This window comes from Sander lucioperca, chromosome 18, assembly GCF_008315115.2.
Source record: "Sander lucioperca isolate FBNREF2018 chromosome 18, SLUC_FBN_1.2, whole genome shotgun sequence".
NCBI classification, from domain to species: Eukaryota; Metazoa; Chordata; class Actinopteri; order Perciformes; family Percidae; genus Sander; species Sander lucioperca.
Window position 1 is genome coordinate 9,918,511 of NC_050190.1, and position 25,461 is coordinate 9,943,971.

The 25,461-nt window shown below is 34.9% G+C and overlaps 1 protein-coding gene across 2 annotated transcripts in view; it reads left to right on the forward strand.

Annotated features, from left to right (window-relative positions):
• Positions 1-25,461, forward strand: part of LOC116037782 — a 68,772-nt gene that overhangs the window by 32,931 nt on the left and 10,380 nt on the right. For both annotated transcript variants that reach the window (XR_004101948.2, XM_031281813.2), the window contains exons 5-6: positions 19,502-19,609; positions 21,816-21,899. Coding sequence is in view for 1 of the 2 variants with exons in the window: in XM_031281813.2 (XP_031137673.1) it covers positions 19,502-19,609; positions 21,816-21,899 (192 nt within the window). In the remaining variant the exon portion in view is untranslated. The remainder of the gene's footprint in view (positions 1-19,501; positions 19,610-21,815; positions 21,900-25,461) is intronic.

Genomic DNA, 25,461 nt, shown 5'->3' on the forward strand with positions numbered 1-25,461 from the left:
TTAACATACTATATTGTGATTTTCTTTGACATGCTATACTATGAATTTTTTCAACATGCTATACTAATGATGTTTTTCGACATACTATACTATGACTTTTTTCGACACAGTATGCTATGAATTTTTTAACACTTTTTCCGACATTACTTTTTTATCACTTTTTTCAACATACTATGCAATGACTTTTTTAGCGAAAGAGACAAATATGCCGAAAACATAAACTTGTCTGTCAGGTCAGTTATCTTAGGGTGATAAGAATATGATTGAAAGACAGAAGGTTGAGTGTTCAAATCCAATATTTTTCAGTAAGTTTTGAGATCCAATATACTAAGTTAAAGAGACAAATATGCCAAAAACAAAACTTTTTTGTAAGGTCAGATAGCTTGGAGTGATAAGACAGAAGGTTGAGTGTTTGAATCTTATGTGTTTCACTATGTTTTGAGGTCCAATATACTAAGTGAAAGAGACAAATATATATAATCACTTTTTTCGACATACTATACTATGACTTTTTTAATCACTTTTTGCGACATACTATACTATGACTTTTTTGACATACTATACCATGACTTTTTTATCACTTTTTTCGACATACTATACTATGACTTTTTTCGACATGCTATACTATGACGTTTTTAATCACTTTTTGCGACATACTATACCATGATTTTTTTCGACATAGTATAGTATGACTTTTTTAACACTTTTTCCGACAAATTACTTTTTTCACTTTTTTCGACATACTATACTATGACTTTTTTCATCATGCTATACTATGACTTTTTTATCACTTTTTTTTACATATTATACTGTGACTTTCTTTGACATGCTATACTATGACTATTTAATCACCTTTTTCGACATGCTATACTATGACTTTTTTTCGCCATACCATATTCTATGTCAATTTAATCCCTTTTTTCGACATACTATACTATGACTTTTACATCATTTTTTTCGCCATATTATACTATGCCTTATTTATCTCTTATTCCAACATACTTTTCTATGACTTTTTTATCTCTTTTTTCAACATACTACATTATGACTTTTTTATCACTTTTTTCTACATGCTATACTATGACTTTTTCCAACATATCACTTTTTTATCACTTTTTTCGACATACTACACTGTGACTTTTTTTTATCACTTTTTTCGACATACTATACTATGACTTTTTTCAACATGCTATACTACGATTTTTTTCGACATACTATACTATGACTTTTATCACTTTTTTCAACATACTACACTATGACTTTTTTATCACTTTTTTCGACATACTATACTGTGACATTTTTCGAGGTACTATACTATGACTTTTTTATCACTTTTTTTCGACATACTATACTGTGACTTTTTTTGACATACTATACTATGACGTTTTTCACACTTTCTCTGACACATGACTTTTTATCACTTTTTTCGACATACTATACTATGACTGTTTTCCACATACTATACTATGACTTTTTTAACACTTTTTCTGACATATGACTTTTTATCACTTTTTTCGCCATACTATACTATGACTTTTTTTCAACATACTATACAATGACTATTTAATCACTTTTTTTTACATACTATACTATGACTTTTTTATAACTTTTTTTTACATACTATACTATGACTTCTTTTTTTGACATACTACACTATGACTTTTTTATCACTTTTTTCGACATACTATACTGTGACATTTTTCAACACACTATATTATAACTTTTTTCGACATACTAAACTATGACTTTTATCACTTTTTTCAACATACTACACTATGACTTTTTTATCACTTTTTTCGACATACTATACTGTGACATTTTTCAACACACTATATTATAACTTTTTTCGACATACTATACTATGACTTTTTTCGACATACTATACTATGACTTTTATCACTTTTTTCGACATACTACACAATTACTTTTTTATCACTTTTTTTGACATACTATACTGTGCCATTTTTCGAGGTACTATACTATGACTTTTTTATCACTTTTTTGACGTACTATACTATGATTTTTTTCGACATACTATACTATGACCTTTTACGACATACTATACTATGACTTTTTATCTCTTTTTTCGACATACTATTGATACTGTTACATTTTTGGGAATGCTACACTATGACTTTTTTATCACTTTTTTTGACATGCTATACTATGACTTCTTTCGATATACTATACTATTACTTTTTTATCACTTTTGTTTGACATACTATATAATGACTATTTAATCACTTTTTTCACCATACTATATTATGACTTTTTTATCACTTTTTTCGACGTACTATACTATGACTTTTTTCGACATACTATATGACTATTTAATCACTTTTTTTCAACATACTATACTATGACTTTTTTCGACATACTACATGACTATTTAATCACTTTTTTTCAACATACTATACTATGACTTTTTTCGACATACTATACTATGTCTTTTTTATCACTTTGTTCAACACAAACTATGACTTTTTCTCACTTTTTTCACCTATGACTTTTGTTCGACATACTATCCTATGACTTTTTATGACTTTTGTCCAACATACTATATCATGACTTTTTTTGCTATACTATACTATGACTTTTTATCACTTTTTTCGCCATGCTATAATATGACTTTTTTTTGACATACTATACTATGACTTTTTATCTCTTTTTTCGACATATTATTGATACTGTGACATTTTTGGGAATGCTACACTATGACTTTTTTATCACTTTTTTCGACGTACTATACTATGACTTTTTCGACATACTATTCTATGACTTTTTTATCACTCTTTTTGATATACTATACTATCACTTTTTTTGACATACTATATATACTATGACTTTTTTCGATATACTATACTATGACTTTTTTATCACTTTTGTTTGACATACTATACTATGACTTTTTAATCACTTTTCTCAACATACTATACTATGACTTTTTTCGACATACTATAAATGACTTTTTTATCACTTTTTTTCAACATACTATACTATGACTTTTTTATGACTTTTTCGACATACTATACTATGACTTTTTTCGACATATTATAAATGACTTTTTTATCACTTTTTTTCAACATACTATACTATGACTTTTTTCGACATGCTATACTAATGATGTTTGATTAGTTAATTGAAGTTTTGAGATCCGGTATACTAAGTTAAAGAGACAAATATGCCAAAAACAAAACTTTTATTGATAAGGTAGGATAGGGTAGAGTGATAAGAGAATCCCTGGAAGCCAGAAGGTTGAGTGTTTGAATCTTATGTGTTTCAATAAAGTTTGAGGTCCAGTATACTAAGTGAAAGAGACAAATATGACGAAAACACCAACTTAATTCCAAGGTCAGGTAGCTTAGGGGGTTAAGAGAAACATTGGGAAACAGGAGGTTGAGTGTTCAGATCTCATAGGGGACAATTAGTTTCAACAACCACTTTACAGCAAGGAAGAATTAAAAAAGATAAGGAGAAAAATTGTAAGAGACTGGTAGTCTAAAGGTAGGTCTCTCATGACTGTTTTTGTCACTTTTTTCGACATACTATACTATGACTTTTTTTATTACTTTTTTCCGACATACTTTGCTATGACTTTTTTATTACTTTTTTCCGACATACTATGCTATGACTTTTTTAGCGAAAGAGACAAATATGCTATAAAACATAAACTTGTCTGTCAGGTCAGTTATCTTAGGGTGATAAGAATATGATTGAAAGACAGAAGGTTGAGTGTTCAAATCCAATATTTTTCAGTAAGTTTTGAGATCCAATATACTAAGTTAAAGAGACAAATATGCCAAAAACAAAACTTTTTTGTAAGGTCAGATAGCTTGGAGTGATAAGACAGAAGGTTGAGTGTTTGAATCTTATGTGTTTCACTACGTTTTGAGGTCCAATATACTAAGTGAAAGAGACAAATATATATAATCACTTTTTTCGACATACTATACTATGACTTTTTTATCACTTTTTGCGACATACTATACTATGACTTTTTCGACATAGTATACCATGACTTTTTTATCACTTTTTTCGACTACTATACTATGACTTTTTCGACATACTATACTATGACTTTTTTATCACTTTTTTTCGACATACTATAATATACTATGACTTTTTTTGACTTGCTATACTATGACTTTTTTCGATATGCTATACTATGGACGTTTTTCGACATACTATACCATGACTTTTTTCGACATAGAATACTATGACTTTTTTAACACTTTTTCCGACAAATTACTTTTTTCACTTTTTCGACATACTATACTATGACTTTTTTTTCTACATACTATACTATGACTTTTTTATAACTTTTTTCGCCATACTATATTATGACTTTTTTTCATCATGCTATACTATGACTTTTTCGACATACTATACTATGACTTTTTTAACACTTTTTCCGGAAAATTACTTTTTTCACTTTTTTCGACCTACTATACTATGATTTTTTTTTTCGACATACTAAATTTTGACTATTTAATCACTTTTTTCGCCATACTATACTATGACTTTTTTCGTCATGCTATACTATGACTTTTTCGACATACTATACTATGACTTTTTTATCACTTTTTTTTACATATTATACTGTGACTTTTTTCGACATGCTATACTATGACTTTTTTCGACATAGTATACTATGACTTTTTTCACACTTTCTCTGACACATGACTTTTTATCACTTTTTTTGACATACTATACTATGACTGTTTTCCACATACTATACTATGACTTTTTTAACACTTTTTCTGACATATGACTTTTTATCACTTTTTTCGCCATACTATACTATGACTTTTTCTCAACATACTATACAATGACTATTTAATCACTTTTTTTTTACATACTATACTATGACTATTTAATCACTTTTTTCGACATGCTATACTATGACTTTTTTTCGACATACCATATTCTATGTCAATTTAATCACTTTTTTCGACATACTATACTATACCTTATTTATCTCTTATTCCAACATACTTTTCTATTACTTTTTTATCTCTTTTTTCAACATACTACATTATGACTTTTTATCTCTTTTTTCGACATACTATTGATACTGTGACATTTTTGGGAATGCTACACTATGACTTTTTTATCACTTTTTTTTACATGCTATACTATGACTTTTTTCACCATACTATATTATGACTTTTTTATCACTTTTTCTGACATATGACTTTTTATCACTTTTTTCGCCATACTATACTATGACTTTTTCTCAACATACTATACAATGACTATTTAATCACTTTTTTTTTACATACTATACTATGACTATTTAATCACTTTTTTCGACATGCTATACTATGACTTTTTTTCGACATACCATATTCTATGTCAATTTAATCACTTTTTTCGACATACTATACTATGCCTTATTTATCTCTTATTCCAACATACTTTTCTATTACTTTTTTATCTCTTTTTTCAACATACTACATTATGACTTTTTATCTCTTTTTTCGACATACTATTGATACTGTGACATTTTTGGGAATGCTACACTATGACTTTTTTATCACTTTTTTTTACATGCTATACTATGACTTTTTTCACCATACTATATTATGACTTTTTTATCACTTTTTTCGACGTACTATACTATGACTTTTTTCGACATACTATATAATGACTATTTAATCACTTTTTTTCAACATACTATACTATGACTTTTTTCGACATACTATACTATGGCTTTTTTATCACTTTGTTCGACACAAACTATGACTTTTTCTCACTTTTTTCGCCTATGACTTTTGTTCGACATACTATCCTATGACTTTTTATGACTTTTGTCCAACATACTATACCAGGGGTGGCCAACCAGTTAGGTATAAAGAGCCACAAAAAAAACCCCGCACCATACCAAAAAGCCACACAACACATGCACGTCCACACTACAACAGCAACAGTGTCTTCCAGATCTGATGACAGTCATAATACATAGCAGTTTTCATAGTTTTTTTACTCACTTAGATTGACTCAGTGGGAAACCTGAATGTCTTTGTTATCCACAATCCCTTTCAGGTCTTGCTTGAACTCGGTTGTGGCCACTCGAAGAACTCTCTCACTCATTTGTCACTAAAGGGGCTTTCAAACAATCGGATTCAGCAGTGAAAGGGTTAACGAGGAAGGTGATCTGTGGCCGCTGTTTTTCCTCAGGTTGCACAATCTGTCCTCAAAACTCTGCTGTATTATTTTCCATTTTAAAATAATTGGCAAATGTATTGGCAGATGCATTCAAATGTGTTTTTGTTTTTTTTACTTATCTGAAATACTGTATGTTTCAGAAAAGTTAAAAACAACAATCAACCAATGACACAGCCCCCAGCCACACAGTAAGAGCCTCACAGGAGCAGGCAAAGAGCCGCATACGGCTCACGAGCCACAGGTTTGCCACCCCTGTACTATACCATGACTTTTTTCGCTATACTATACTATGACTTTTTATCACTTTTTTCGCCATACTATAATATGACTTTTTTTTGACATACTATACTATGACTTTTTATCTCTTTTTTCGACATACTATACTATGACTTTTACATCATTTTTTTCGCCATATTATACTATGCCTTATTTATCTCTTATTCCAACATACTTTTCTATGACTTTTTTATCTCTTTTTTCAACATACTACATTATGACTTTTTAATCACTTTTTTCTACATGCTATACTATGACTTTTTCCAACATATCACTTTTTTTATCACTTTTTTCAACATACTATACTGTGACTTTTTTATCACTTTTTTCAACATGCTATACTATGATTTTTTTCGACATACTATACTATGACTTTTATCACTTTTTTCAACATACTACACAGTTACTTTTTTATCACTTTTTTTGACATACTATACTGTGCCATTTTTCGAGGTACTATACTATGACTTTTTTATCACTTTTTTGACGTACTATACTATGATTTTTTTCGACATGCTATACTATGACTTTTTATCTCTTTTTTCGACATACTATTGATACTGTGACATTTTTGGGAATGCTACACTATGACTTTTTTATCACTTTTTTCAACATACTATTCTATGACTTTTTTATCACTCTTTTTGATGTACTATACTATCACTTTTTTTGACATGCTATACTATGACTTTTTTCGATATACTATACTATTACTTTTTTATCACTTTTGTTTGACATACTATATAATGACTATTTAATCACTTTTTTCACCATACTATATTATGACTTTTTTATCACTTTTTTTGACGTACTATGCTATGACTTTTTTCGACATACTACATGACTATTTAATCACTTTTTTTCAACATACTATACTATGACTTTTTTCGACATACTATACTATGGCTTTTTTTATCACTTTGTTCGACACATAAACTATGACTTTTTATCACTTTTTTCGCCTATGACTTTTGTTCGACATACTATCTTATGACTTTTTATGATTTTTGTCCAACATACTATACCATGACTGTTTTCGCCATACTATAATATGACTTTTTTTTGACATACTATACTATGACTTTTTATCTCTTTTTTCGACATATTATTGATACTGTGACATTTTTGGGAATGCTACACTATGACTTTTTTATCACTTTTTTCAACATACTATACTATGACTTTTTCGACATACTATTCTATGACTTTTTTTATCACTCTTTTTGATATACTATACTATCACTTTTTTTGACATACTATATATACTATCACTTTTTTTGACATGCTATACTATGACTTTTTTCGATATACTATACTATGACTTTTTTATCATTTTTGTTTGACATACTACACTATGACTTTTTAATCACTTTTTTCGACATACTGCACTATTACTTTTTTCGACATACTATACTATCACTTTTTTTGACATACAATACTATGACTTTTTAATTGCTTTTTTCGACATAATAGGCTATGATTGTCTCGTTATACTGTACTATGAATTTTTTATGACTTTTTCCGACATACTATGCTATGACTCTTTTCACCACACTTGGCACGTGGCTCAGTGGTTAGCACTTCAACTATCACCACCAAGTAGAAAACATCAATCTACATGGACAGGAGGCTGCTTAAAGTAAAGATTCTTACCACGTGAGATCTCTGACAGAGATCAAAGACAAAACACGTTGAGTCAAAAATCCCATTTTAATATGGCTGGATGAGAAAAAGACTTGCCATGACTTACTACACTACAGCTGGTGCAAGTGACAAAAAGAGTAAAACCCAAAATGCATTCAATGATTAACTAAGTCATACAAGAATAAATCAAATCATGTCAAATCAAGTTCAAGGGTAAATGCACTGATTAAACTTTGATACATCCAATAGCAAAACAATCTGTTCAAATCAAAATTATTTATTAGAGTTTTCTGAGTAATGAGATGTCATGGGAGGAAAGGTTAGGTTTAAATCAACATAAAAACAACACAATTTACCATTAACTAATGGACATTTAGGGCTGGAAAGGGTGTAGAGCAAACTTTATTTCTTTTATCTGAGCCTACAGAGATTCTACATTTGAGCAAAGTGTCATTTATGAAGATTAAAGACATGACATTTGCCCGTGGAATAACCTCAACCACAGCATTTACTCTTAGCAAAGGAGCCCCACTGGTTGCTTCATATTGTTCCGAGCCTGTCTTTGATGAGCAATTAGTCTGTTCAAGAATCTTGTTTCATCGTGTGTTGAAAATAACATCTGTATTGTATGCGAAAACTCAGTACCTTATATTGAAATACTGATACTTGAAGTTCGATGAGATGAACCTGTCACATTAGAAAATCAACATTCCTTTTTTGAATCTGGGAAAGTTGGTAAGTGATGATGATTGTTGCCATCTCCTGATGTCCAGTAGAAAGCTTTGTCTTCTTCCGTGAGATTTGTTTTGTCCTTTAGAGGAAGGACAGCACTCTGATCAGTGTGTGAAAGATAAGGATACTTGTCCGTATTACAATCAGCTGAGTCCTTGCACTTAGGTGATCCTCTTGCTTCGTCATTCATGAGGATGAGAGCACCTCAGCCTGTGCCAAGAAGGAGGAAAATTGCTGCATGGGGACATTCCTCCATCCTTAATTGCTTTTTGACACCTTTGGTGCCTTTGTTTCCCCCATGTGGATCTTCCAACTTTAAGGCTGCTCTCATGATTAGCAGCATTTATGAAGAAGACACAAACACAAAACAAACAAACTGAGTTTTCTATGACAATTTTATGGAATGCTACACCGTGACATAAAAAATGTAAATTAAAAGTCATAGTATAGTATATCATAACATGTCATAGTATATAAAAAAGTATAGTAATTTATGTCATAAAAGATAATAAAAAGCTATACAATAGTATATCATAAAAACTCCTTAAAAGACCTAGTACAGTATGTCATAAAAAAAGCATAATAATTGTCATAGTATAGTATGTCATAAAAAGTCATAAAAAGTCACAGATATGCCATAAACCTTTCATTACAAATCACAGTATAGTATTTCATACAAATGAGCTTTTACATGGGATATTATACTATGACATTACTTATGACGTTACCAGCGGTTTCCCAAAGTTTTGATGCCTGAGTGTCAATTCAGGGTGTCAGCATAGGAAAAGTGAGCAAATCTAAGAGTATTGTATTAAATGTAAGCTATAGAAAGTACAATTATTGAAAGGGACTGCAGATGATTATAATATAATGCACACATTTCATGTCATGTTCAGTGGCTGCACAAAATGTTTCTGAGGACAGCCATTAGCCCGCAGGACACACTTTGAGAAACTATGGTGTAATGTAACCTACACCCACAATCTCAAATACAAAATCAATGATTGTTTGGAACCATGCTGAGAATACTTAGCCTTTGAAAAGGAATATAACTGGAAATGTGCCAGCCTGGAGTTTCAACTAAGAGAGACAAAATATTGATAAATACACAAGCTTCAGATCCTCAAATACAGTGATCATAATAAATGACATAATGAGAAACTATAGTCTTATACAACCAGATAATGTAAGAGTGATGCTGACATTTTCTCTCTCTGCTTTGTATCTGTTTGCTCTCTCTCTCTCTCTCTCTCTCTCTGGTCTAAGAAATGAGAAATCGACTATAATCGATTTGAACACACCTGTTTAGCAGCACTGTTTAGCAGCAGAAGCTCTCTCATCTCTCTCAAAGCAATTACATGATCAAAGATAGGCAGCGCAACCAATGTCCAAAGTAATTGGTCTTACCTGCCATGCAACCCCTGTTAGAAAACTATTATAGCTAACTGCTGGTCACCTCAGAAGCAGCTGTCCAATCACATCAGGTTGAGAGGTTCCCTGTGTGTTTGCCTCTCACAGCCTTCACTTTAGTATTTATCAGCCAGAAGCAGAACAAAAAATGAGCCTGTTCTACAGCGAGGTCCGTACTTATGACTTACAGTATCTTGATTAAAGTGGATCGTAATCTCATCAGGTGTTTGATCTGTAGGGCTTATCGGCCCAGCACATACACTAATGGAAAAAGACTGCGAGAAGTTATTGGTGAACCAGCAGCAAATTGCTAAAAAATATTGATGGGGAGCTAAACAATAAAATAAAAAGGCATTTTTGTAGTCAGCTGATTTTCATTGTGCATTCTACTAACGTCGATACTAAATGTGTTATAGAAATCATTTGACATCTAGTGTATATATATGCATATTTACTTTTATGGTAAGAGTAAGATGAAAATATTGATATCATTCTCATATTTTTATAAATGTATTTGTAAGTTTGGACTCCACACCAGGAGACGTTAGTTTAGCTTAGCATAAAGGCTAAAAGCAGGGGGAAACTGTATATGAACCTCGCCTTTTCAAAAGTGATTACCAGAAAGAAAATATGATTTTATATTTGGGGCCAATATGTTATTTTTAGAATTACGTCTGCATGTGAAGAAAATGCATGTACCAAACAACGCACATTTACTGTACTTCCACATTTCTTTTGTACACATGCACAAGTCCAGGTAGATCAGGTGTGTGTCCTATTTGTAATAGACTAATTCTCAAGTCAAGATGTTATTATTACAACATACTATAATGAGTAGTTTGTCATTTGGGTGAACTGACCCTTTAAAGAAAGCAGACACAATTTGCAGTCGATAATGGATGTCAACTCATGCACAGTGGTGGACCAGTGAGGCGTGAAAATTGTAATAAATCAACCGAGACACATACAGTACTGTGTGTTCAGAAACAGCCATTCACAACAGCATCTGTATTGCAGTATTTGCAGCCTATTGTTTGTAATACTCCAATGTAATACATTTTGCTTTGTCATGAATCCACTGAGAGCCTAAAATGTCTTCCCATCATGGATCATTCCTCTCATACAGTACACATACATCATCATATTCCAGTCATGTTAAAATGATTTTGGAAACTTTTGGCTTTTCAAAGGGATTGTCTGTGTAGCAGAGAGCCTTGGTGTAGCAAATCGGTCTTCATGGAAGGAGACACTATGGGATTTTTTCAACTCACTATGGCAGGGCTCATTGGGATTGCCATTTCTTTTGATGTCATGTCATGCAATGGCATTTCAAGGGGGGAATATGTCCCTTTGTAGAAGACAGGCAGGCGGTGACAAAGGCAGCTCCAATCAAATCAGACACATAATTAAAAGTTCTGAGAGGACCGAAATGACAAGGTCAACTGAAAAACAGCGAAGAATAAAACTATTTCATAAAGAGCAAAGCAAGAGATTAACACCTAAAAGAACTGACAGATGCACGTTGTGATGACATTGCAATAACTGTCTCTAAGTTTTGATTTGTAGATAAACAGTGCTGCAGATGAAGCTGTTTGTAAAGATGAAATAATAGCCTACCTAAAACAAAATCGCATTGATGAAATACAGTATAGCTCTGGCAAAGTCAGCAACAGACTAGTAATAGCTTGGTGCCTGTGAGACTGTTAAGTAAAAATTCAAATTAATCTCTGAGCCTCTCCTGAGACAGTGCTTGTGCAAGCAGAAAGGACATATTTGCATACAATTGTTAGTTATAATATAGGCCTATATATATTTCTAAATAAAACCAAAGCCATGCTTTCATTTGTGCACTTCTTGAGCTGTACTTGATATTCTTATTGCAGTCTAGTTATTGTTAGTCTTTTTGTCTGTGCTGCCTAAAATTTACCATACATACTGAATTAGAATAACTGGAATATAAAAGATTCAGAATGCAATAAACTACAAGTATTGGAACTACAAACACTACTTCTAATTGTATAATAGGCTATTGTATATGATATTGGTTATTTGTGTATAATATATTATCTTTTTTTTTTTAGACAAATCTGTTACAAGATGTTGGGCACAATGTAGTACTTCAGGAGCTGTCTGTGGTGCTGAAAGTCATTGTTTCTCTTCAGAGCCTTTGGCAGGGTCAGCTAACTAACAGCAGTCCTAGAACTGGCAGGAAATCAAGATCTCACTCAATGACTGCCCTCAGCCCTCCTAATAAGGGTAATGTCCACTTCATCAGACGGTATCACCGCTAAACAGTCCTGCCGTGAATCACTTTTAAAGATTCAGGAAATATTGTTCAAAATCAGAAGATGCAGTCACATTAACATTTATCGATTATCTTAGAATTCCTCTGGTCGTAAAGCAGGAAACAAAAGCAACAAAAACATTAAGAAACATTAAGAAAAATTGTATCCAGTGCTGGAAAGTAATTAAGTATATTTAGTTAAGTGCTTTACTTAAGTACAATTTTGAGGTTCTTGTGCTTTATACTTCTACTCCACTACATTTCAGAGGTGTATATTGTACTTTTTACTCTACTATTTGATAACTTTAGCTATTACTGAAAAATTCAATCAACAATAAATGTTGCCGTAAATAGTGTCTTAATCTTAAAAAAAAAAAACAATCATTCGGATTGAGATCTCATTTTCAAGGGAGATTAAAAAAGGTTTTTACATTATTCATAAAATAAAGCAAGGCAATGAAAACAACAACATATATATGAAGACAATAATGCTTGTAAAACGAAATTATTATAAGTCAGTTAAACGCAGGCATATTTTAAACATTGAGATTTAAAGCATCTTCCTAAAATGCCCCAGGGTGGTAATATGCAGTGTTTTTTGTAAAACTGTGGTAAATTGTTCCAGATGTGCGAAACAGGATCTTTGATGGGCATTTGTCATTACATATTTTATAGAATAAATAAATAAAATCTCAACTGGGAGTTTGATCAATAAAATAATCAATAATGAAGAATGATTGTTAGTTGCAACCCTACTCAAAGCATCTCCCCAAGTGGCCGCATGGTTTACCTTTGTTCTTGGTATGCAGTACATTTCTGTCCAAATGTATTAATCTATCGCCTGTCATAACCAATCAGAATTATTTATGTGTTTATTTATGTAACATAGAGGCTCAGTCTAATCTCTGGGGTCTCTGATCAGTTCTTTCTTGGCCAAGCCTCTATGAAAAAATATTAAGATGATCAATAATATTTGATTCAGGATCGATGCATTTTAGCTGCATAGTTTATCACACATGGAAACATCAGACCAGTAATTGTTTGTGCAGCTGACATCTAAATCTAAAACAGGAAAACATGGAGTATATGCTGGTGCAAGAGTTATAAGACAATATAAGAGGGAATATAAACAGAATATGAAAGTTTGGGATATTTAATGTGTTTGGTTCAATAAGGAGTGTGTGGTTGGTGAACAGAGTAGAAACCTAAGGCAGAGAAGCATTTGTTGTTTTGATGTCACAGATTCCCATAAGAATGGCCAAATAGCAAATAATGGCTTCTTCATCTATGTTTACCAATGTGAAAAGTGTTAGATGAATCCTAGCCCCGGTGCTGAGGGGGAGCCATGTGTGAGGAAGCCTGTTGTGTCTGTGTATGAATGTGTTGCTCTCTGTTTTTCAGTGAGGCCTGCAGTGCACTAGTTAGTGCCAATAACTCATAACTCTTTGATGAAAAGTGTCAATTACACATTTGGGGGGTATCACCATGACCCAACAGATGTGCTGCACATAATTATTTACTCCTGACTCCTTCAGGAGCAAAAAAACAGCACAAGCAGCAGAAGTGAAAATTAATAGTTGTGCAAAACTATTGGGACAAATTTATTATCTTGTAGTTACCATACAATTACACATTTATTTCAGTACACATTGTGAAAATGCAGAGACATAAAGATGGTTTGAGATATTATGTCTGCGACTACAGTGATGGATGAGCTCACAATTACTTTTCATTCATTCAATCAGTTATGTTACGTGTTATAATGCAGTTGCATGCAGGGAATATTTGCAGAAAAAATGGTCTATTGATTTGTTAAAGAAAACTTAAAATTTTGAGATTATGCAACCTTAAGCATATTTAATGCTTCAAGTCTAGTTGTTAATTGTTGTCCAAAACTTAAAAATCTTAAAAATACATCAGTGAGCTACACTGTGTACATGTGTTTCTTAGTTATGATGAACATGTGCACTGTGGTTTATTCTGAGTAAATCCCACATAAACCGTCCTGCTGCCGCAAATATTCTCTAGTGCACCAAATGTGTCTTCTGCAATTGCACTATTTATCCCTGTATGCGAAACTACTGCGCCAAACTGTGTTAGAAAATTACTGAGCATTTGCAATAATAAAATTGTATATTTGTGACCCGTTTTTTAAACAGTTACATCTTCAGTGGGAACCAGTGGGCTGAGGGCGACAGACAGTGTAGGGTAGTAGAAAAGTATTTTGAGACAGACTTCCAAATTGTGGGTTTTGGTGTTTTCATGGGATTGGTTGACTTTAAGAAGAATATAGAAGAGCAGCTTTATCCCTTATTTGTTTGCAGCAAATAGCAACCATTTCTACACAACAAAAAAGTCTGTTGGTTTATTGTTTCACTTCTAGATTTGATTTGCCAACAGTGTAACTCATAAATTCAATGATGTTAGTACTATCCACAAAGCAATAGCACATCATCAATGAAGAGTATCGAAACAGTGTTCACACCTGCATCATCTGCAACAATAACAGAACTTTGACCCCCCCAAAATAAATAACCCAATGAAGTAGAGTAGATATGGATCAAGATGGATTATCTACTGTACATGTACACTCACCTAAAGGATTATTAGGAACACCATACTAATAGCGTGTTTGACCCCCTATCACCTTCAGAACTGCCTTAATTCTTCGTGGCATTGATTCAACAAGGTGCTGGAAGCATTCTTTAGAAATGTTGGCCCATATTGATAGGATAGCATCTGGCAGTTGATGGAGATTTGTGGGATGCACATCCAGGGCACGAAGCTCCCGTTCCACCACATCCCAAAGATGTTCTATTGGGTTGAGATCTGGTGACTGTGGGGGCCATTTTAGTACAGTGAACTCATCGTCATGTTCAAGAAACCAATTTGAAATGATTCAAGCTTTGTGACATGGTGCATTATCCTGCTGGAAGTAGCCATCAGAGGATGGGTACGTGGTGGTCATAAAAGGATGGACATGGTCAGAAACAATGCTCAGGTAGGCTGTGGCATTTAAACGATGCCCAATTGGTACTAAGGGGCCTAAAGTGTGCCAAGAAAACATTCCCCACACCATTACATCACCACCACCAGCCTGCCCAGTGGTAACAAGGCATGACGGATCCATGTTCTCAGTCTGTTTACGCCAAATTCTGACTCTACCATCTGAATGTCTCTACAGAAATCGAGACTCATCAGACCAGGCAACATTTTTCCTGTCTTGAAATGTCCAATTTTGGTGAGATTGTGCAAATTGTAGCCTCATTTTCCTATTTTTAGTGGAGATTAGTGGTACCTGGTGGGGTCTTCTGCTGGTGTAGCCCATCCGCCGCAAGGTTGTGTGTGTTGTGGCTTCACAAATGCTTTGCTGCATACCTCAGTTGTAACGAGTGGTTATTTGAGTCAAAGTTGATCTTCTATCAGCTGGAATCAGTTGGCCCATTCTCCTCTGAGCTCTAGCATCAACGAGGCATTGTCACCCACAGGACTGCCGCATACTGGATGTTTTTACTTTTTCAGACCATTCTTTGTAAACCCTAGAAATGGTTGTGTGTGAAAATCCCAGTAACTGAGCAGATTGTGAAATACTCAGACCAGCCTGTCTGGCACCAACAACCATGCCATGCTCAAAGTTGCTTAGATCACCTTTCTTTCCTATTCTGACATTCAGTTTGGAGTTCAGGAGATTGTCTAGACCGGGACAACACCACTAAATGCATTGAAGCAGCTGCCATGTGATTGGTTGATCAGATAATTGCATTAATGAGAAATCTTACAGGTGTTCCTAATAATCCTTTAGGTGAGTGTATATCAAGCCAGGTTGATGCTCTCATGGTTCACATTGTACTGCAAGGACTGAACCTGCTGTTTGTCTGAAAGGTAAAACAAGAAAAAGCTTTAGAAAATGGTCACCAGTGATGTGATTTGTAAAACCACCAAAACAATTTAATCTTTCATCCCAATCAGGCACAAACTAAGGCGTATTTGTGGTAAATATTGTCAGTTTCACATGGGAATTGGATCTGGACAGTAATCACTATGGGTCTGCCAGAGATTTTCTCTCCCGCCTCCACAATGTCCACTGAGGTTGTGACCGACTTTTTCCTGGTTTCTGAAAAAGCTTTTACTCACAATATCTTTGGTGTCTCCATTTGAAAATCCTCTTTAATTAGGTTAGAAAATATATATCCCCCTCCCCCAACACACACACAAAAAAATAAGACTGTTTAACTGGAGAGTTGTCTGCTCTCCTCTGTGAACCGTAGTCTTCAGTAATTGCATCCCATGGGATTTAAGCTTCATTTCTTATCCAGTGAAGGGGCAGAATCTCAAGCTGAATATGTAAAACAAAGTGAGGGTGTCTAAGAAATGGTCACATTTTTCACTTTCTATTCGCTCAATTCAACAAATCCTCTTGATCAATAATTGATTGTTGTTATTGTTTTATTCCATTACATATCTGTATTGTAGAGGAGGAAATGGCCCATTTGGTAGCTGAGCCAGGATTTGAGTGTGTTAACATTCCAATACAGAGCATGAAACTCATATGCTGCAAAGCGAGTTTATTGCTAATTTTCAACTCATGTCCCTAGTTGGGCGTTTACAATGTAATTTAAATGTATAGCTTTCCATATCATTGGTAGTTGCTGAGTAATTAGCAGGGACTTGCATTCATTTATGGCCAAAAGACAAAAAGAGGCAGGCACTGAGTTATCATGATATTCCTCCTCCACTGGGTCAATCTCCTTAAGATATAATAGTCAACATTTGCATATTAATTTTCCTTGATGCTGCTCTCTTATACGTGTGGCACCAACTGATAAGAATGTTGTAGTGACAGCCTGTGTATCCAACACAGTGTGACTAGAGGAGATAACAAAATCAGTGTGCACAGCTGTGATTCTTCCACTGGCCATAACGCTGTAATTAAAAATGCACTCCCTCACTGTCTCCAGTCCAAGATCATGTTCATCAGGTCAAGCCTATTAAGATTGCTCTCTGTTTGATTTTTAATCTATAGGCAGACTGTGTTTCCAATGTTGCCTTTAATGATGTGCAAGTGGAGTATTATTACTATTACTATTAATATTAATATGATTATATTTATTATTATTATTATTATTAATATTATTATATTAGTATGTTAGAAGATCCATAAAATTTCTGGATATATGAAGTCAGCAGCTACAGTGAGGGGAAAAGATTACTTCTGGCTTCAAAGTGACAGAACTTTTTAAATGACCAACACTGTTTTCAAACTTTTCTTGATGCTCTAAAGGTCACTCTAGCTGACAGTACACTATACATCACTCCAAGTTTGAAATGCGTTTTTTACAAGAGCTATTTTAGATAGACACCCAAAATTTCAGATACCTGCTTGATGGATTGTGGGATTACATAAAGTAATAAAGATAAAAAGATATTTAAAATATCGGTGTCCAATGTTGACTTTGTGGCATTTAATACCTTAATATAAGTAGGTTTCTTTTACGTAAGTCTTGTATTTATAAGGCATGAGACCAATGTATTACACTACAAAGCTATTATGTATATTAACATCTGAGTGAGAAATTGTCAGGGACTGGGTGCAATTACATATCTGAGCTTTAAAGTGCCCTAATGTGGTCATCCACACAGTCAGCATCAGAAAATATGAATATAAATTCAGATTAATGAGCTGGAGAAGAGTGCCAGGAAGCTGCATTTCTCGACAACTGATTGATGAGATCCTAACAGAATTGGATTTGAATATAAATGCTGGCCTATTGCTTAAACTGACATTAATTGCCACCTATTAGATTGGCTCTGCACCCCTGTATTTCAAAACAATCACTGCCATTGAGAGATTAGAAGAGAGAAGTGTGGGAGGCCAAGCGAGTTTTAGAGCTGTATCATTTGTCAGCTCGTGCTGTGTGGCAGTTTTTAACTGTGTGTGTGTGTGTGTGTGTGTGTGTGTGTGTGTGTGTGTGTGTGTGTGTGTGTGTGTGTGTGTGTGTGTGTGTGTGTGTGTGTGTTCTGCTTTGCTGCATGCTGTAAGGGAGACTCTGGATGGGCTGCTAAAAGGCGAGGGCCAAGAGACTGGCAAGGGTAGCTGAGCCAGCACTACGGCTAGCAAGCTAATCTGCTAGTATGAACACTAGTTTTTGATGATTGCATGACAGTCTGTTTATTAGGTTATATATATATATATATATATATATATATATATATATATATATTAGGATATCTTTCGTGCAAAGTTGACTTTTTGAACTGGGGGTGGTGCTGTAGGAAAGCACATTGTGTTCAAAATGGAAATGGTTCATCCTCTAAAGAGCAAGACTGTGCACAGAACATTTTCCTCAATCAATCCATCTCATTAGGTCATGTGTACAAGTAGAAATGTTACCCAGATGAGGAATAATCCTGAGGCACCATGAACGTAAGTGTCACAATGTGGCCATCAGTTGTCGAGATTAAAGTGGGCAGACAGACAGAAAGACAGACCAGCCAAACAGCAGACATCCCCATCATGAGGCTCTGCTGTTACTGGGGATGAAATGTCAATCCAGCAGTCATTTTGCACCTCTTTGACAGAAAACACTGAAAATCGAAAGAGTGTTTAATTTGTCTTTCTCAGTCTCTCCCTCTTTCTTTTTCTCTCTCCCTCTATTTCTCTTTCTCCCATAGTAATTGATAAGATATGAGCGCTGGCAAGTGTAATCTTCTTTTAATTAAGACCTGCTGCTGGCACCGACTTCAGACTGATAATGACTTACGGCTCTCTTTCTCTCATTTTTCTTCCGCTCTTCTATCATCTTATTTTTCTTCTGTTGCTCCTCCAACTTTGGCTCCCTCATCTTTCTCTCGTTATCTCAACATTCAACTCTTTCCTCTAACCTCTTACTTCTTGCCCCCTTATAATCTACTACATCTAACATTTTGTTTTCTTTTTCTTTTTTCAATTTCTCTTTTGCCTTGTCAATTATTTCTCTTACACTGCAGTCCCAGCACCATGAAGAGGAAAAGAGAGCCCTCAGCCGGGAAATCCTCCTCCTCAACAATCACCTCATGGAGGCGAAGATCACCATCAATAAACTCAGAGAGGACAATGTGAGTACTCAAAGGTGCATCTTGTAATAAGGGCTCCCACTGACCTCTCTGTCAGCATTGTGCATGTAGGCTCACTTGTATAATAGGGGGCATGCCTGAATTATATTTCACCTTCAAGCCCACAAATTAAGCAATTAAGCATTAAGCAGATCTGGGGCCCTGGGAAAAGTTGCTGTCCTTGCCTGGTCAGTAATCCAGCCTTTTTAGCACCTCTTCAAATCTGACAACTCTTCAAAAGCTGTTTCTCCTGATGGGAACATTTACTCCTGTCACATTGGCATCCTTCTCCATGAAGCCACTATTGCTAAAATTCTCATACAACTGTATTTTTGCAATATCCTGGATATTTGTGCTTCAATGAGCCACAGCAGACAGAGGAATTAACTCTAAGCCACTGGGTGTTTTATAGTGATTTTATTGAAATCAATGGGCATCCTCAGGGCTGCTACAATTTGGAGCTGGGGCCTTGTGGATCTGAGCTCAGGGACATGTGGCAATCTGGTGCCTCACTTTCTTTGAAGTGATTTTACTGGTATTTCTTCTGGGGGCTCCAGGTTAGTAGATTTTCTCTTTTTTGTCAATAGTAGCTTTTTAGCCCTTCTGAGCTATCAAGTATTTTGACAATACCGCCAGATCTGGCCAGGCTGATTTGGAGTCAAGGTTCATTTAGAATGGGAGAAGAATTTGTTCCATCAAAGCCGCAAGACAGGCATTTCCTCCAGGGAGCAAGCTGTGTGTCTGCTAGCATATGTTCTTGGAAAGAGATGCAAAACAATCCAAAAAAAAGCCAAATGACAAAGACAGGGAAATAACCACAAAGAAATGCAAAACAACCACAAAGCAAAGCCAAACAACCACAAAGAGATGCAAAATTTGCCACAATCTGTCCATGCTTATTACTGGCTATTAGACTGCATGAAAACCAGCTCTATACAAAGCCACAACAAAGGGTCTTCATTACTCTATTCACTCTATTCTATTATAAATATACAGAGTTAAGACCTCACAAACACTGGTGGCTGACATTCCCAGCAGAAACACACCAGACAACTGATGTTAAGACATCACCAAGGTCTCAAATGTTTATTTGACACGTCCACAGAAACTAGAGGGAGCCCAAATGTCCCCTGGCAACAAAAAGAAAACAAATAAAGTGATTCAAAAAGCAGTCATTGTTAACTGGTGGGGAAGTTGAAACTGTCAAAAAGAAGGCTTTGGTGTTATGGGAAATATTGTCAGGGCTGTGGTGTGATAGAAGCACAGGGAGGCAGTGCAGCATGAACTGACCTTTATGAGAGGATGGATTTCACAGAGGAGGGAGAGGAAAAGAAAGTGAGCTAAACCAGCGAATCACCCACACAAACACATTCAGAAACACAGAAAACAGTTCAACTGAGCATCTGCTGTGCCAATGGATTACCCTTGCTTTGCTCTAAAATTTAAGTAAAAATCTGAAAACGTTCCATTCTAGAAAGAAAGCACAGAGAACGAGATAAATAATGCTGCACTAGCTTCCCTAAGCTGGAACAGGCATATAAGTGAATGCATAATAAAATTAGCACAGGCTGTACTGGGCAGATATATTACAAAAAAAAAAGTTTAGTTGTGTTTTTAAGATCCTGCAATCCCCTGATGTCAACCTAGTGAAATAATATAGCCAAGGTGAAAAATACATGCTAACTAATTAAACTCTACCAGCTTCAATGGATGAATGCGTTCCTTTGATTTGACAGTTCACTAAATCAATGAGTTGCCTAATCCAGTAGGCTGCTACTTATCCCAATTTTCCAATGGAATGCGGCCCATTATGTGCACTACATATCGCGTGCTATACTATACATTTCTCATTATCAAAAAAGCCAGTCAAGCCAGGCATCTAGTTTTGTTTCCCAACGACTCATACTTCATTTACAAATACCGTATGAATAGTACATTTAAACATTTTATTTTTAATTTGTTGTTATAGTACCACGGTAACATTACATTACTGTATCCCGGAATTATTTCCCTCAGAAGTCCCCTATAATTACAAAAAGATTTAACAACAATTAGGAGGTTGTAATCCAAAGTGTTTTTCCCAGGGGGGGAACACAATCCCCCTCGGTCAAAAGCTTACTTGAACCATCAGGCTGCCAAAATTAACAAGATTTTTTAAAGCATGAATTTGTAATTGAGGATAATCTTCTGCCTCATCTGCCTCTTACAGGACCTGTACAGGAAAGACTGCAACCTGGCAGCCCAGCTGCTGCAATGCTCCAAGTCTCACTACAGAGCACACAAGATGTCTGAGGTGAGCTCCCCAACACTGCTACAACTGCATCAATGTGTGAATTAAAATCTGTGCTGCAAGAAAAAGGTTTGCTGACCTGGGTTTTAAAATTAAGTTAAAACCATTAAAGAAAAAAAATACTTGATTTGCAAAGATATTATATTTGGTGAAATTACATTCCAATTTAGCTTCCTGCACAATAGCAGAAGGCTTAAAATGAGCAGCTTGATTAAGGCTGTAGCTAGCATTAAGTCCTTAATACCAAGGACATGTCCTTTGTATTTATTATGGGAATTCAGAGGTTTTAGCAACCTGGGTGGAGTTTACATTCTATAAATAAAAAGTTACATTTTCTCATGGTGGGAATTGTAAAGGCTGATTCCAGTTTGGACTTCATATCTCAAATTTGACTATAGGGCAACAAAGAATTATTAAATAAAGAACCAGGAATGGAAATAGATTTCGTTGCCTATACAATACCTTACTTCAGGGAATATAAACATGTTTTGACAGTCTTTTAGATTTGAGGGAATCAAAAAATAAAATGTAGCCTGAAGAAGGTTGCCTGATTTAAATCAGGAAATATCTGATCAAAGAATAAAAACTGCTGAAAAAGCTGAAAAACTGGCCAAACATCTGAAACCCAGTTCACTCAGATACTCAACACTACAGACATATTTTAGTTGGTACCCAGCACCTCAAGATTCTTTTAAACAGTATTTATCATGTTGTAAAATATAATTGACATAAAATATTAGGGATGTCCAGATCCTCTGGACATCGGATATATATGTATATATATTCTCATTATTTTTTAACACATCTATAGTTATGCGGTGGCACAGAGTTAGACCCTTTTGACTCCACACAGAAACAGCAACGCGTGCGGCATGACATCACTTTGTTGCAGAGACGCTATTGGTTAAATGCCGGCAAAGTAGAACACGAAAGCAGCTTGAAGCGGAAAGCGCGAGTATGTCTGCGGTCAGGAGGTATTATAAAGTTGAATTATTATAGAAGTATCAGATCGGGACTCGATATCGGTAGATACTCAAAATCAAATGACTCGGACTCGAGGGCAAAAAAACCTGATCGGGACATCCCTATAAAATATAACTTAACTGAATACATAAAACATATCCAAATAATACTAATTTTAGGGAGGTGGGGTGTATTTGGGAGAACTGGGACTACGACCTCAATATTACCAAAATTCTGGCTATAGCGCTGAGCTTGATAAATAAAACTACATTATCTATCACTACACATATGCTGTAAATAATTAGTGTGAGCTAATGAACTATTCTCTATGAATGTTTTATGTAATGGAGAGGTTCCCCATGTTGTGTCAGTGTACCTTTAGAAGCCTTGGTAAGTGGTTTTCACAATAAGACGGAGGCACAGTGCTCATGGTCTCTTCAGTCAGACTGATGAAGGTCTGCTGTCTGAAGTGCCATCTGTCTGCACCTCGGCTGTGCATATGAATAAATGAAAGCCTGGCCTGAGACGACACCTGATGCACAAAAGAATAAAAGTTATACTCTCCAACAGGGATGATAATTGACTAAAGTACTGCATAGAAATACATTTGACTAGCCTATTTAGATCATTAAATATTCACTAGTTATCATATGATTGTATATGAAATGGGACAATTCAACTTCATCAACCTCTAAAAAGCTGATGTTTTCTGTTTTTATTATAATTCCGATTCTACTTTATAAACACAGTGATGGACAAGAAGGCAGGATGTCAGTACATTTTACTAGGTTAAAGGAAGCCTATGCAACCTTTGCAGAACAGCAGCCACTGTGGCCACAAGTGACAATTATGGGATAACAATAACAGTAAATGCTAAAAACATTGTGAAATGCTAGCACAGGAAAAGAATAGTCAGCAAACTGACTCAGTGATGATGTCCATGATCCAGCAATATCTGTCTTTAGTTTGCTAACATAAGCTGCTAACATTAACCATTATGGTCATACGAGGCCAAGTAAAGATGTAATGTTAGCAGCAAAAACCTGAAATAAATATTACTGTACTATAATACTATGGTTAACTAGCTCTACCCTGTAATACACAAACAATGCTGCTCCTTCATTTCCATGTTTCCTAGAGATCATCAACTGGTGAGGATGATACATTACTGGGTCATGTAGCCTCAGTCTTTTAGCATTATAGCCATATTGTGGATGTTTAAGACCTCTTACAGGCTTTTGGTTGTAAAACAAGTTACCTGGAAACATTAAAGTCCGCTGCAGGCAGTTTTCAAACAACTCATGGAGTTTTAGTGTTAGCATTAGCTTGCTTTAGCTAGCTACCCCTGATAAAATTTGCCAGTGACAGTTGTCTTTTCAACTGACAAAATCCACAGTTGGAGGCTAGAAATGAAAACTGCTTTTGTTCACTTATGCGTGAGTTGAAGACGCTTTTTTTTATTACTGCTAATGTTGGAGTGGTAAATCTGCCATTGTTATGCTATAGTCAACTGTATGTGCTGTGAAAACATTCAACAGGCAACAGTAGAAGTAAATAAGGGGGAGAGGTTCGACAAACAATTAATTGAGAGATGGTGCGTTGCTTTTATTGCTAACAAATTCAACGTTTTATTTGTAAGAGGAAAAATGTGTTTTTTCTTCTTTCTGAATTTACACTCTCACTTTCAATATAAATATTTGGTTATAAAACATGCAAAAGAAAAACCTCTCCCACATGTGGAGTATTTTGAGGAAATAGCTCTCAGAGTGGCTGTGAATTGCTAGAATTACTAACATAATAACTTCCATCAAACGCCATTAAACCAATTATTTCAATAAATGGAAGACCTGTGGACATGTTCATGCTCTCACGTGGATGAACACTGTGTGACTGTTAATTAAGATGCCTCAGATAGCAGCTATTGCTGAGCTAGCTTACTTGGAGCACACACTGTATATCATTTTGTACTTCCCCCCACAGCCTCACCTACTTTCCATCTCTATTCCCTCTGAGAGAGGCAACGGCTGCTAAAAATAGCTCAGACTTAAAAGATGCAGGTTGCCGAGGCGAGCTTCTATTTCTTAACAAAGCCAAGTCAGTATTTTATCTTTTTTTCTATTCCCAGCTGGAGACCCGGAGCACTGGTTTAATTTGAATCTAAGCTGTTCCCTGTGGAATTGATATGTGTTTGATGGTAGACGGAAGAAAGACAGAGAGAGAGGGAGGCCTTTTACTTGTGAAGGCAGTGGAGCAAGAGGAGAAAGATTAAAGGATAAAGAAAGGGAGGAGAAAAGAGAGGACTCAGTGTGTCAGGAACAGTTCCTACTGACCAACTTAATAAAAAGAAATTGTAATTGACGGGAACAGTTTTCTAAAACATGAGCCAATCAAACAGATTATGTCTCTGTCTGTCTGTGTAAGAGTGAGACAGCAAGAGAGGAAGAAAGATCAAGAAAGAGAGACAGAAAAACAGATGGAAGAGAGGACACAATTATTTTGAAAGACGAAAATATTTGTGTCCAAAAAATACTTATTTTTACTAATGTTCCCATTAATACAATTTTATGGAATGACAAAGTTGAGTAAAGAAACAACAGAATAT